This window comes from Mustela putorius, unplaced genomic scaffold, assembly GCF_011764305.1.
Source record: "Mustela putorius furo isolate JIRA1106 unplaced genomic scaffold, ASM1176430v1.1 tig00000743_pilon_pilon_pilon, whole genome shotgun sequence".
In the NCBI taxonomy this organism is placed as follows: domain Eukaryota; kingdom Metazoa; phylum Chordata; class Mammalia; order Carnivora; family Mustelidae; genus Mustela; species Mustela putorius.
Window position 1 is genome coordinate 9,881,682 of NW_025421464.1, and position 14,509 is coordinate 9,896,190.

Here is a 14,509-nt window from a genome sequence, read left to right on the forward strand (position 1 = left end):
TTCCTATTTCTCACTGAGCTAAGAAGCTGGAGGCAAGGAAGAGTCACTGATTCAGTGTCCTAGAAAACCCCAACAACTGCCCTGCGAGTTGCAGGCCCTCTAAGAACAATGCCAATGAACAGAGAGTAGGTGACAGCCTTTGAGGGGTATGGGCTGCTCGTCTCTTCAGTCTAGAAGCTCCTTTCTACGAATGTCAACAGAAATGCTAAACTTCGTATCCTAATACAAACTGTGTAAATCCAGGTTGCCTTAGAGGGCACAGAGAGCTACCGAGAGCATCACTCAGAACAGGTCTGCTGCAGGGCCCTTCTTGCTGCAAACAACCAAAGGTGCAGGCATTTCTCTCACTGGGGTTAGCTCGGACATGGAACCATGGCTCTACCCCTCTGATCTGCTCATAGCAGGGTATGTCTGGGGTGGCCTGCAGGAGCCAGGAACTTCAGACAATGGACGGCTGTGTTTCTTCACAAAGAAAATGGTGGCAGCATCACAGCTCATATTTAGGTCTCCATGAGATAGAAACAGAGGCAGAGGGCTTCCCAACACAAATTCCTGAAAAGTGAACACTACACAGCTTGGATTTCTGGGAACCTCATACCTCTACCAGCTGCTGGGTATCTGGGGACTCGACTGTCACCTGGTAAGACCTGTTGTGGGGGCTAAGTTACACAGGAGTGGCCTGTACGTTGTCTAGATGAGGATGGGTCTGAGCCTACATTCACGGAATGTTTGATGGGTAGCATCCAGTTAGGGGGAGCATGTGATCTGGATTCTGGAAGCCTCCAAGGAGGATGAGTTCATGTCAACATTCAACCGAACAGGGCTGAGTGCGCATGTGTGGCTTAGGTCCCATTCCCTAATGCTGGGTACACCTTAAAGTGTCTGAAGTCGTCATACGCCACAACCAGCCACTTCAGGCATCATGCACCTGCCTTCTAAGACTACTGAGTTCACCTCAACTGGCAATCTGGGGGAATCTGAATGGAATGGGTGATGCATCATCTTAGGACCTCAGGAAAATGATCAGCTTAGGAATGATTCACTTAGACCCTCCCAAACTGCTTCAGGAAGCAGAGCAGTTTTAGATACAGAAGTGACCTCTGACACCATCTGGCTGACCCCTGAACATTCCTAATGTAAGACTAAGAGAGATCAACTGCTTAATCCTACTATCCTAAAGCTGGCTCAAGGATGATCAAGTTAGTAGGTGCGGTGCCAGTGCTAACTTGCCTTTCCTACAAGAGAAAGTCTTGTGTCCCCTTGGAGTCCTGTTCTCTGATGCATTCTGAGGCCACACTGTTGGCCACATCTTCCTCGTGAACTACACCCACCATCGTTGTGCAAAGACTCTCTTTATCCCAAACTATCCTTCCTTCCTTAAAGACCTTTGGTAGGAGGGGCGCCTGGGTGGCTCAGTGGGTTAAGCCGCTGCCTTCGGCTCAGGTCATGATCTCAGGGTCCTGGGATCGAGTCCTGCATCGGGCTCTCTGCTCAGCAGGGAGCCTGCTTCCTCCTCTCTCTCTCTGCCTACTTGTAATCTCTCTGTCAAATAAATAAATAAAATCTTAAAAAAAAAAAAAAAAAGACCTTTGGTAGGATACGGACTTCGCCATACCAGGTATTCTAGGTCTTCCGTACTCGGTTTCTGGCTGTTGTCAGTATCTGCCTGGCACACCTTGCATTGCCCTCCCATGGCAACTACCTTCTCTCTTCCACCTCATCTTCCATCTCCGCTTCCCTGGGCCAAAGAGCCTTTTCTTGCCCTCTTTTCCTGGAGGGGCCTGTTTCCTTTTTCTGTGTGGGCATCAGAAACCCGTTCCCTCTGGTTTACTGTCCTGGCAGTGAGCTTTCAGCTCCGGCTTTAAGTGACCTCTTCATTCGGGGATTTCCCTTTATTTGTTTCATGGGCAGCTCGGTAGTTTCACATTATTGTCCTAACCTACCCAGGCCTTCTGTATGTCTGTGGCGTGTGTGTGCTGGGCCGGAGGAGGGCCGGAGGGGAAGTGTGTAGATTTTGTCTGCCATCCTGCTGGGGCTTCAAGCTGTGTCCCCTTTCTACCTCACAGTCTCTCTTCCAAGGGTGTGGCCATGTGCCCTAAAACTACCACTGAAATGAAACACAGGGTCAACAGACTTTCTTGCACACCAAGTTCAGATGCTCTAATTTGGCTGCTTCTAGCAACTGGTCTTTGGGTTCTTTCCCAAATTAGATAAACCAAGTTATGGCTGCACCGTGGTTCCCTGAGCTCAATAGAGAGGTCATGTGTTTCTTCCCACTTCAGTGCTGAGTTCCTGCACAGCCCTGCACTGTCCCAAAGAGGAACCACATGTGGTTATTTAAATTTCAATTAATTAAAATTACATAAAATTAGGAATACAGCTGCTCACATGTATCAATCATATTTCAAATATTCAATAGTCACATGTGGCCGGCGGATTCCACAATGGACAGTGCAGAGATAGGACATTTCTTCCATCATCACAGGTAGTTCTAATGGACAGCACTGCTCATCCTAACCCCAGTGGTTTGACAAAGGGCTCTGGGCAGCACTGGGCCTTCGGCTCTAACACCAGAATCCAAGTGTTGATGGGATTCCTCATTAAAATAAGTATAGGCATAGTTGTTACATGATTGGCTGGCCTCCAAATGCGGAATACCACTGATGACGCATACCTGAGAAAGTTAACTTTCCAAAGGGAGAGGAATAAGTAACAGCAGAATAGTTCTAAACATCTCCTCCGCTTCTATCTACTGCTTAGCCCTGCCCTAGGCAGTCTACAGGCCTGCTCTCACTGAATCTTCAAACCACCCTCTCTAGGTGGGCTGCTTTGATACTATCCCATGGTACAGGTGAGGAAACTGGTCAGAGAAATTTATGATTTGTTCAAGGTCTTAAATTTAGTAAGTGGCAAACTGACAGTGAAAGTCAGATACGACCAACTCTCCCTACTCTGAATCCTTTCCAATTTAAGATTTCAGTTATTCACCAGGCAAGGAAGGGATTTACCAGGCACATTACACTGACTGTCACATGGCACTTCCATCACTGACCCTGACCGCTGGCTGAGGGGAGGGACAGGTGCTTAGGACGCTGCCAGAAGTGAGGAAAGGAGGTACTTCAGTTCTTCCAAGATATTCAAAACCTCCCTCAGTCTTCTGGACTCTTGGTTACCATATTTAAAAAAAGAGGTTCGTACCATCTTGTATTCTTAATTGTTACACCAAGGAGACAAAAAGATACACACTAGAAACATGTAGATTATCTAGAATGATTTTAGAATTCTACATACATATGAAACGCTAAAACCTAACATTTTCCCTATTTATTCCTTCACTCAAGAAATGCTACATGCCTACTGTATGCCAGGAACCAGGCCAGGCGCTGGGATTCCAAGGGTGAGGGAGAAGGAGGCAGGCCAAGGCCCGACAGGCTCTTTGCTGCCACAGCAGCCCTTGTGAAGCTCCTCACCGATCCTACAAACATTCACCATATTTTCATGACTCACACACTCAGCTGAGAGGACAGAGGTGAGGCTACTTTCTAGCAGAGATGTGCACAGGTTATGGAGTTTCTCAGGAAGGGGAGAGCATTTACTGAAATACACACCGTGTTTGAACACGCCTATCAGAAGGGACTTATCGGCCTCGGCGTCCCACCAATCCACCGGGATCTCCACGTAGTCAATGTCAGGCAGAGGCACTTCTAGTTCCCTGTGAAAGGAAGGGTGTGGACTCAGAGTTCCTTCAATGCAGACAGAAAACAATGCAAGAACTACTGGCTGAGCCCTGTACCAAGCCACATCCCTAGTCACATGCTAAGAGGCTGAAGTTACAAGGACTTAGAAGGCTGTGGACCACGGTTTCCTAACCAGGACCTCCCCTCACCCTCATCCAGGAAGCTATTCCCACGTATGTACTTGCTTCCCAGGCTTATTTGACTGGAAGGCTGACTGACACAAAACTCTGAAGCACCTCCTGGAGAACCCATCAGTACGTCTGAAATTGGGGTCCACATGTAAGATGTAGACACCCATCTTCAGTTGAGAACCACAGCAAAAGTCATCAATGTATTGGTCAACTGAAGGTAGAACATCGCCCACATGGTCGAATTCACACATAATCAAATGCTGAAAACTCCCTGAATCATCTTGGTTCAATAAGTAGAGATCTTGAGCACTGAGAAGAAGACAGTCAGCACTGGCACATGCTGGGAGCTGAAGACAGCCTTTCAGAGTCCCACAGTAGGTGGCACCTCCTGGCAGTGGTCTGCTGGGTCAAAACTGATCACTAATTCCACTGCTCCTGGCCAAAGGGATGAATGTAACTTGATCGCAGGAGCAGGCCTATAGCACTAGCGGGCCTGTACCATCAGCCCCTCACTGAATTCTGTCCGTGTTCTGAAAGCCCACATGGACCCTCGGCTCACTGTCTTCATTTGAGCACCATCCTTACTTTAAGGCTTTGGGTCTGGGGGAGAAAAATCCACCTAATGGCTCCTCTCTCCCACCTCTCAGCTGTTTTGGATGGCTCCTCTGTAGCATCTTAAGTTTCTTCTTCCAACAGGCTCTTCTTGTGACACACGGCTAACTGCCCCTCCCCAGGCCCAGCTCCCTCAGTGGGAATGGCGGTCCAGGGTCCCACCTTTCCAGGCAGTGCTCCCTATCTGGCTCCACTGTAGGGCCCACTCTGCCAGGGTGTGACCATGAGCTGAATGACTTTTCGGGGATGAATGCTTTTTATTCCTCATGGCACAATAAGGGCCAATGACAGCCAAGACTGAGGAGAGTAGAAAGGAGGGAAGGGTGTGGGTAATGGACTCTCCATGTTCTATCCGGATCCCTCCATCTACGTGTTCTGAGAGAAAGCATGGTGGGATGAGAAAATTCAGGTGGTTTACTTCTGCCAGATAACACCTCATAGAAATCATCAGGTTGGATTCTGTTGCATTTCTATGACCCATAAATTGAACCTTTCACCAAAGCACTCAACCTCCTTATACCCATTAGAAATGACTACAGTAACTACAGAAAACTTTATCAGGTAATGACGGTCATAGTAATGGCTGCTCCCCACTACAACTGCCCAGTGGGTAGGAAGGTCAATGTTGCTTACCGCTCTCCTTCTTTATTGTCCTCCCTCCCACCCTGTGACCACTAAAGCCATCAGCATTGCCCAATGGACAGAAAGAAGAAGAAGAAACCATGGCCACAGGTAATCTCAAAGCAAAGGTGAAATCCCACCCCCTCTGGTTTTCTCCAGCTACGACAGGCATTGTAGAGGCCTAGAACAAAGAGCCTATCTACGGAAGATGAAGGAGGCTGCCTGGCTTTATCTAGTGGTAACTGGGAGCACGGCGGCCTGATTCTCCGCAATCTTGGGAGAGTTCCGCAGGACTCTACAGCTGTAGGAACACTTATTTACAAAACTAAGGTGCAAACAATCAAACAGGGCACCAGGTATTATTAGTATGATTAGCAAATAAAGAGAACTCCCCAAATGTGGAAGAGCACCGTGGCCAAGAGTAGGATTCTGACCAAAACGCCCAGCACACACCTGTCGCACCAAATGTATCAGGGTATGAACACTTGTACCTCAGTGACAAGCTAAGGCAGAGAATTGACTGTTCAATGTTACACCACCACTGGGAAAAGCAAACCAACTCAAGACCTCACCAAGAGCTGTAGTGCGGAGAAACGGTTTCTCCTTCATTTCGCGTGGAGAGGGCCTGCCTGCCCGACCGTGCAGGTAACTGACCCCGGGCTGGGTGTGAACACGGGCCTCCAGGAGCACAGGAGGTTTCGTCCTTCGCCAAGAATAGGCCTCGTGTGGCAGCTCTGTAGCACCGAGAGCTCGGAGAGCTCCAGCTGACTTGGTTTACCTGGCAGGGGTTCCTTCAAACGCTTTCTCAGCTGCCTCTCCCAGTATTTCGGCTTTTAGGTAGTAGAGCATCCGGACTCGCAGAAGTACCCTGTGGAAGGTGAACACATGAATGCACAGGTGTCAGAGCCACGAGCTGCCTGTAAGCTGCCACCCCAGGTGGATGCTGGGAAAGTCCGGGTGTTCCCACATTATTAGTGACGGGAAGTGATATATGAGAAAGCGCTAGAAAAACGAAACCCAAGGTATTGATGACAGATGCTACTGGGATTATCCCCACTTAACATGGAAAAATGCATCTCACCATCACCTGCCGGGTCACCCTGTGAGCCCTGGGCGGCAGCACAAACAGCTCCCCGGGCTCTATGAAAGCATACTCAACCCTCCCACAGAGACTTCCCGGGCAGCGCCATCCCCTGAGAGGCTGGTTAACGTTTTCTCATCTCCTGAAGAGCAGGTCAGGCTGAATGGTGCTGCCTTCAGTTTCACCTGCACACAGTTTTAAACTGGATATTTAGGACTCTTTTTAATGGCAACTGCTAGGATATACCACGTCTTCTCTCCTGAGGGGCTCAGTTCCCTGGATTCTGCACAGAGCACATTCAAGCTCCGAGGGCAGGCACCAAACGAGTTCAAGACAAGGCAATTAAGCAAGTATTGGTTGGGCAACTACTGTGTGCTGGGCTCCACGCTGGGTCCCGTGAGGCACACGACGAATGTAAGGGATTTGGCCCTGCTCTGGACGTGTCTACAGTGTCTAACTGTGAGATGAGACCAACCAGGAAAGAATCACAGCCCAGAAGAGGAGCAGGGGGTGGGGGGCGAGGGTGGGGAAGGCTCGACAGACCCAGAACCAGGCTGAAGGGGAGGGCAGGCACGGGGACGTCACCCGCGGTAAGGAGATGCTTCACATCCGCAGCAGAGTGGCTAAGGGGCTTCAAAGGGGACTGGTAACCTGTTCAAAACCAGGCAGGAGTAAAGGCCAGCTACTGTTACAAATAAAGTCCCATTTACATACACAGGAACTGACCTCCACAGAAGTTATTTTAAAAAGAGAGAGAAAGAGGGCACAGAGCACAAATAGTATGTAAAATGCATGTTATTTTAGGGAAGATAAAAGAAGGCTGTGCATTCACCTAAGCTGGTCCATACCCAGAATATCTCTGGAAGAACCAGGTTAGCAGTGGTTGCCTCTGGGGGGCAGGGAATGGGAATTGGAGGAGGGAGGAAAGGTTATTTTTGACAATTTTAAAAAAATATATAAAGTGCCACTGTGGGCTCGAGTAGTAGGTGGCAAAAGACAAAGTAGAAGTTTCAGAATGGAAAAAACCCACTTATCTTTCTGGTAGCCATTCCTTACCTCAGCTGTCAGTTAACTCAAATGATTCTGAGATTTATTTTTTTAAAGTTCAGATAGTAACAACTCTGAAGAACTTACAACAGTCACTGACCCTTCTACCTTGCCGACAGCAGCTGCTGGCCTCCTCAGTAAGAACCGGAACAAGGAGGCCTTGGGAATGGAAATCCTGCCTGGTTAGAGCTAGCCCCATTGGAGGAAGCGTCTCCTGAAAATGAAAGTGCTGTCTCTATTTTTCTAAACAGAGATGTGTTGATACTGGGAAAAATCTACAGCACAAGGGAACAGAATTTAAAGTAAATAGTATTCGCTTTTCTCTCAATGAGAAGCCAATCAGTTCAGAGGACGGATGGGGCAATCCTGCCCAAGTGAGAGGATAAGCCCCGTTGACCCCTAAACTCAAAGGGAAGGAGAACTGGGATAGGTCTGTAATACCCTCACGGGAGTCCAACGAAACCCATTAACATGTGGGTGGCATCACTGCTCTTCCTTCATCTCTTTCTTGAAAACAAACACAAAAACTCTGTAACATTTTATTGATATAAACTATATTTCCAGAAAGTGCACTTTAGGTAAACGTATAGCTAGATGAATTTCCACAAACTGTGACTCTAGGACCGCGATCAGGAAGCAGAACATGTCAGCAGAAGGCTCCCTCGGTCCCCTTCCAGTCACTACTTCCACCCCCAAATGGATGGCCACTCAGGATCCTGGCTTACAGCTTGGATCTGAAGCAGCTGCTCTTTAAACTTTTAAAAATTCTCTTGATGACAATTTCCTATCCTTAAAAACTGTGCTTCCACTGCTACTGAACAATGCCTTGGGCGCTGACTACTGGCAGTGTGTGTTAGCTCCCTTAATCCAAACAGCAGTGCTAAGAGACGGGACTGTTATCATCTTCATTTTCTAGATGAAAGAAAAAGAAGGCACAAAGAGGTTAAGTCATGCACCTGCTGATAGGTAAGAGGGCCGGGGTTTAAATCCAAGCAGCTCTGACCTCACAGTCTGTCTTAAACTTTATCAGGTGCTGGAATGGCAACACATTTGCTAACAGAGCCCACAATTCTAAAAGCACACAGTCCAGTTTTGCTGCAAAAAGTCTTCCTGTTCTCCAAGGTGCCTCAGGGCAGAACAAGGACCCCAGACCAATGGGTGGAAGTCTCAAGGAAGCAGATTTTAGATTCGATATACAAAGGATGATTAATTAGAATCATCTGGTAATTAAATGAGCCTTGCTGAGAAATGGTAAGCAAGGGGCCTTCCCGTCAGCAGGAAGGCTCAAGCACAGGCTGAAGGTTCCCTGTGGGGACTGCCCACAGAACTCCCCCGCCAAGTGGGAAGAGCTGCAAGGTCCCTGCCCACTCAGAGACTCGGACTCTTCCCGAGCCAGAACTGAAGAGGACAGCCGTATCCGTAAGATTCACGGTAACAATAATACTTAGCATCTCTGAATGCAGAGAAATGCTTTACTGCATTCCTTTTTAAAAAGTAGTCTACACCCGGGGCACCTGTGTGGCTCAGTGGGTTAAAGCCTCTGCCTTCGCCTCGGGTCACGATCCCAGGGTTCTGTGTTTGAGCCCCGCATTGGGCTCTCTGCTCAGCAGGGAGCCTGCTTCCCCCTCTCTCTCTGCCTGCCTCTCTGCCTACTTGTGCTGTCTGTCAAGTAAGTTAAAAAAAAAAAAAAAAAAGTAATCTACATCCAACGTGGGGCTCGAACTCACAACCCCTAGATCAAGGTCGCACACTCTGTGGACGGAGCCAGCCAGGCACTCCTACTGCATTCCTCAAGTCAGGCATGCACTCGGGAGACGTCTTGGGGGTGGTGGTTAAAAACATTAAGGCCTTCCTCAAAAGGTTCTGGTCACCTTCTGTGATCATCGCCGCAGCTGCCCAGGGAAGTTCTCCATCAACCTCTCCGGTTCAGCCTATTTTCAGTGCTCTACACCCACATGTACAGCTGTGAATAGAACAGCCAAATGCTGCTGCCGCCGACTTAGCAGGGCAGGAAGACCCCAGTCCTTTGTTTTGCTTTTCTTCGGTCAGTGAGTGTAAGGATCCTGATTCTGTCCTGGCCCAAGCACCATTAGGCCCTCAGCCAGTGAAGCTCGTGATCAGAGAGTTAGCGTTATTCCTTGGTCATGCCTCTCACAGTTGACCCTTTCTCCCCAACTTACCCTCCTCTAGGTCCTCAAGATCAATACGTAAATTATGACAGAACACTCCTAGATGGCCGTTCTGCTCTAGGTTGACCTACTCCATCTTGCTGTTGTCAGATTAATTTTTCTCCTCAAACATCATTTTTTTTACCATATGTCTCATTTGTTCAAGAAAGATGGCTGCTCAGAGTAGCAGAGCACCCTCAGTTAGCTTGCAGTGCGAGGTCTCCTGTGAGTCCTCGTACCGAGGCTGCGGTAAGTCACCACCATCTGTGGTGACTCTGAGTCAGTCACGTGGAGCCTGCTACCAGGTCCTGCCCCAGGCAGGTCCCACCATCAAGCATGGACGTGCCCTTGGATTCTCGGTCCCAAAGAGCCTATACTTCTGTGCGACTTTTACAGTTTGGGACATGAGGCCTCTCTTTAATGGTTCGGTGAGATGGAGGTAAAGGACCAGATTTCATACATAAAAGATAAAGAATACAACCCAGCGACAACCACAGGACCATTAGGGTGATGTCAAAGGGAGGAAAGTAAGCCCTATCAAAACATACTAATTAGGAAGTTAAACTCTTACTTATCACTCGAATTCTATGGTTCCAACCAGAGGTGCGGCAGCAGAGGCCTGCTCACTGCAGAGCAGGAGTGCCAGGGAGATCACCCTTGCCAGGCCTAGGAAGCTGGAATTGGAGGGTGGGGGGTGCATCTCCAAGGGCCTTTTAAGTTCTGACAGATCCCCCATACCGTGACGCGAGTTTCTGGCTCAGGTGCCCCACCTCCCCAACCTCAACTACACAAGGGCAGTTTCATCTTCTGTTACGGTTTCCTTCGCATTCCTCCCTCTGCACGGGGCTAGCCTAGGACCCAGGGATACAGGGATACACTCAAATGCGTGTCTGTCAAACACCAGGAGACACAAGCAGCAACAGTGAATTAGGAGAGGAATCAACTTGGCATGGGGGGAGGGAAGAGGCTGAGAGCAGTGGCCACTAAGGTCCATCTTCTGCTCTCCCTAACGTGCCCTCAGGGGCAGAAGGAGAGAGAACAATGAAATCACCGGTGTCCTAACTGGATTTAGAGAGTTGAGTCAGAAAACCCTCAGGCGTACAGGCTGCATTAGCAGAGAATCAAGGCTCTAGGGGGGAGAGGAGATGTTGCTAAAGGAGTAAGACAGGCTTTAGGTGATGGGATCCTGACCCAACCCAGACCACACATCCTACCTTTCCAGACCGTGCACGGAGGTAAGGATCAGCAGGAGTCCCCCACAGGCCCACGGCGATCCCAGGAGTCTGGACAGCCCAAGTGGAGCTGCCAGGGGCGGGGGGAGTGGGGAGAGCAGGGGCACACTCACTTGTTGCAGTGCTGTTTGAGGTGTTTCTTATAGCCGTCATCATGGAGGACCACCTCGGGGTTGCAGGTGGCCAGCCAGTCCGCATTCTTTAACTCTGGGAGCAGCAGCTGGTTCTTTGTCTTCTTCCCCTTCCTCCCTCTGGGCACCGGAGCAGACAATCCTGGAACAGAAAGGCAGGTGGATGAGCCTAGGCAGCTTAAACATGGGGGGGGCAGAACAGAGCTGGGCTGGGGCTGCAAAGAGGCAGCCAGGCTGTGCGTGGTGGCCCAGGATGACAGACCCCACTCCTCGGTCTGCCAAGCAGGGCCCATAGTGAGGAGAAACGCCTAGGCCCCAGCTCAGTCAACTTCAGGACCGCTCAGTCACGCAGTAAGGTGTACCCACGCGGATCAAGAACGTCACCTGTGTCCCCTGTGGACCTTACAACCTGGCCAGGAGAAAAGGCACCCCCGACCTGAAACGTGAGGGTGAGCTACAGCCAGACACAGGGAAGGAGAAGCACAGCACAAGCGAAGGCACGGGCAGCTGGGACCGGGAGAACGGAGAACGGCACAAGAAGAGCCACAGTGCACATGGTGGCCCCGGTTCAGAGGACAGGCCCTGTGATGCTCAGGTCGGTGCAACCTCGAGAGGGCCCCACTGGACTTCCACAGCACAGTGAGGGTGACACTGGGGGATTCTGCGGGATTCTGCAGAGAATTCTTCCTCTGCCACAGCTAACATTCTCCAGTGCATCTGAGGAAAAGAAGTCTGCAAAGCACAGTGACCTGGGGCAACACGGGAGGAGGAATGGGAGCCCACAGCAGCTCCCGCCAGCAGACACAGCCCTGCCACCGCTCACCTGAGTGGTTCTGGAGGGTCTGGGCCTGCCCATCTTTGGTAGGTGTGATCAGTTCCCAAATGAAACTCTTGATCTTCTCGTCCCCCTTGTAATGCTTGACACAGTATACCAGCAGGGCCCGGCAAATCATCTCCATGTCCTTCTCATTCAGATGCCACTTGAATCGCCCGTGAGTCAGGATGTCCTTCCACCGGCCCCAGCTGAGAGAAATACAGAAGGGCGTTGGAGGGAGGAAGGGCACGCGTGCCCTCAACACCGCAGGATAAACAGGAACCCAGGGTGCTTCTTGTCCTCTGTCAGGTCTACTAATCACCCTGAGGGCTATGCCCTGAAAGGTCTTCAAGGACCACATGCTGTAGCACACCAAATGTCACTAAGGTGACCTGGACACTGAGAGCTTCCTATGGCCACCAGGATGTTAACAAGGGAGGGATGCAACTCTCTGGGGCAGGGGATAAATCTGGAATTAAGAGAGTCCAGCTGCACTATTCAAAAGCAATGGTAAAGTGTCAGAAGCTAAACCTTCTACTTCTACCAGAACCAGAGCCCTGCACGAATCATGCCTAACTGCAACATCTGTAGGTGGACTCCTCACGCGTCCCTCCGGGGGAAAGCAGGAAATCAGTACCAGGCAGCGAATTAGTAACAGAGATTTGCTGTGAAAAGCACACGAGAAAATGATGGCACATCTACAACAGGGCAGCAGAGTGTACGATGACTGAGGGAGCCATGGGCAAAAAGCACATTTCTCTTCTGCTCTCACAGACCGTTCATCAGCCCGGAGCTCTTAGAGGTGACTGGGGAGATAAGCTGGACACATCTCAGGGACTGGAGAAGAGTCACACACAGGCAAAGCCAATACCCACCCAAAGATGAGCAGGTTCTTCTCCACCCGGAAGCACTCAGCTCGGAGGTAGCGCCTAGTTTTGTCATTGAGGCGTCTGGACCTCGTGGGCCTTTCATCCGAGTCACTGTCTAGCTCGGAGAACTCCATGAGCTCATCCTCCTCAAAGGAATTGTAGTGTTTGGTCTGCTTTCTCACTCGAGGCCGGTCGATCACTAAGCTCTCCTAGAAACAGACAGGTCGGTTGGGGACAGAGGCCTTCTTTGCTCTACCCCATCACAATGCACACGCATATCCTGTGGCCAGTCCTGGGTCCTGAGGACACACGCGGGAGAAAACCACACTCGCCTCACTCTCCAGCAGGAAAGGCTCTTCCCAGTACATGTGCCATGTCCACGACAAGCAGAGGGGATTCTTGGAGACTCCCTGGAGATGGCAGGTTCCCCCAAGCTGCCAGCGCTGTCCACCACCACTTGCTGTTTCTGCAGTCCTGCTAGCAGAGCAGGTATGGCGAGCAAGACCCCCCAGCGCCCAGAACGGCGGTCCGCTCTTGCCAAGAAAGGCTGCAGGGACACACCCCAGCTGTCCGGCCCAGCATGCAGCCTGTGCTCTGCAGACAGGAGGAGCTGGACCAGTCCACCTGCTCAGCAGCTTTCTGAAGACACACATATTTCCTGGCCCCTTTACTCTCTGCTTTCCATGGGCATGAACTGCTAACCCTTCTGTCTTTCACTGAAGACATGATGCCCAGCCTGGGATCCTCTCTCTGCCCATTCCTGCGGCTCCCCTGCCAGAACCATCACCTCTTTTAACAGTCCCCATTAGCCCCTGCTCCTTACCCCCCCCCCCCCATGCCCCACACCTCTTCCCAAAGCTCAGCTCAGCTTCCGTATACATGTCTGTGTAGCCCTGATACACTGTGGCATCACCCCTGCTTCTGTCACCTTGCTCCCCGTCCTGCATGCTCCGGCTGCTTCTAAACATCTCTAGAACGAGCTTTTGCTCCCCACCCTCACCAACCGTCCAGCACACATGGTAACTTCTTGATTGTGACCTGTTACAACAGGTGTTACTGAACAGGTTACTCAAGGGACTTCAGACCCTCCTACTGTAGAGAAGACAGTGGACCGGGTCAGCTCCGGTGACCCCATGGCTGGGTGCTGGTTACCGAGTCAGCCAGCGATGTGTGGGCATCCTGGCGTGAGGGGCCAGGGCCAGGGATGGAGGAAAGGGATGAGACGAACATGTACGGGGTACCTCCCCATAGCCCGGGCAGGTGGGTTCACAAGTATTATCGCCAGCTCTGTGAGGGGACATCACCACCTCCCTTTGTCCCGTGTCTTGCTCACTTATCTCAGTGGGGCCAACTACCTTGCCCAGAGGCACACAGTCAGAGGCGGACTGATGTCAGACTCTGGTTTTGTTCCAGGGCAAGTATCTTCCTCATGCTCAGAAGTAAAGAACTCAAGCTACTGGGAGAATGGAGGGGAGACCAACAAACCCCTTCCTCCTGCTCTGTCTCCTCCAGAGTAGCTGTCACAGGCGAAGTCTCCTTCACAGGAAGTGTGGAAGCAGAGGTGAGACAGTCACATGCCAAGGATGGGATGCTGGCTTGGGTCAGAGCTAAACTTGACCTGTGTGTGGCGAGCTCCGGTTCTAACTGCCTTTGTCAAACTTCTCGGGTGTCCAGCCGACTACATGTTCCATTAGGTCATTTAAAAATTTTAACAGCGAACATCCATCAAGCTCTGTCTATGTGTCAGGCATATTTTAAGTATGCTACATACAGCAGCTCACGTATGACCTAAGCCTCAGGATTGAATAACGACTTGAGCTGTTTGGGAATTTATGGTCCTATGAGACACACAGAAGTTGTGATGGAATCGAACATTCTTGGTACTGTACCTTTTCATTCTTTGCTTCAGTGTCCAATTCAGCTATTTTGGCCCATTTTTGCCAAAAGTTTGGGTCATCTAAGGAAATATCTGTCCTGTTTCCTGAAGCCACAAAGCTAGCCTGTGGAGATAACAAAAGTCAATAAACTGCACTTGAACATAGTACAAACTGGTAGCACCACCTGTG

The 14,509-nt window shown here is 50.4% G+C and overlaps 1 protein-coding gene across 9 annotated transcripts in view; it reads right to left on the reverse strand.

Moving 5' to 3' along the window:
• CHD6 (chromodomain helicase DNA binding protein 6) overlaps positions 1-14,509 on the reverse strand; it is a 192,294-nt gene that overhangs the window by 39,106 nt on the left and 138,679 nt on the right. For all 9 annotated transcript variants that reach the window (XM_045084209.1, XM_045084206.1, XM_045084207.1 and 6 more), the window contains 6 exons: positions 14,333-14,443; positions 12,450-12,652; positions 11,584-11,783; positions 10,743-10,902; positions 5,880-5,969; positions 3,609-3,712 (listed from right to left, as the gene is read on the reverse strand). In XM_045084209.1, coding sequence (XP_044940144.1) covers positions 3,609-3,712; positions 5,880-5,969; positions 10,743-10,902; positions 11,584-11,783; positions 12,450-12,652; positions 14,333-14,443 — 868 coding nt within the window. The remainder of the gene's footprint in view (positions 1-3,608; positions 3,713-5,879; positions 5,970-10,742; positions 10,903-11,583; positions 11,784-12,449; positions 12,653-14,332; positions 14,444-14,509) is intronic.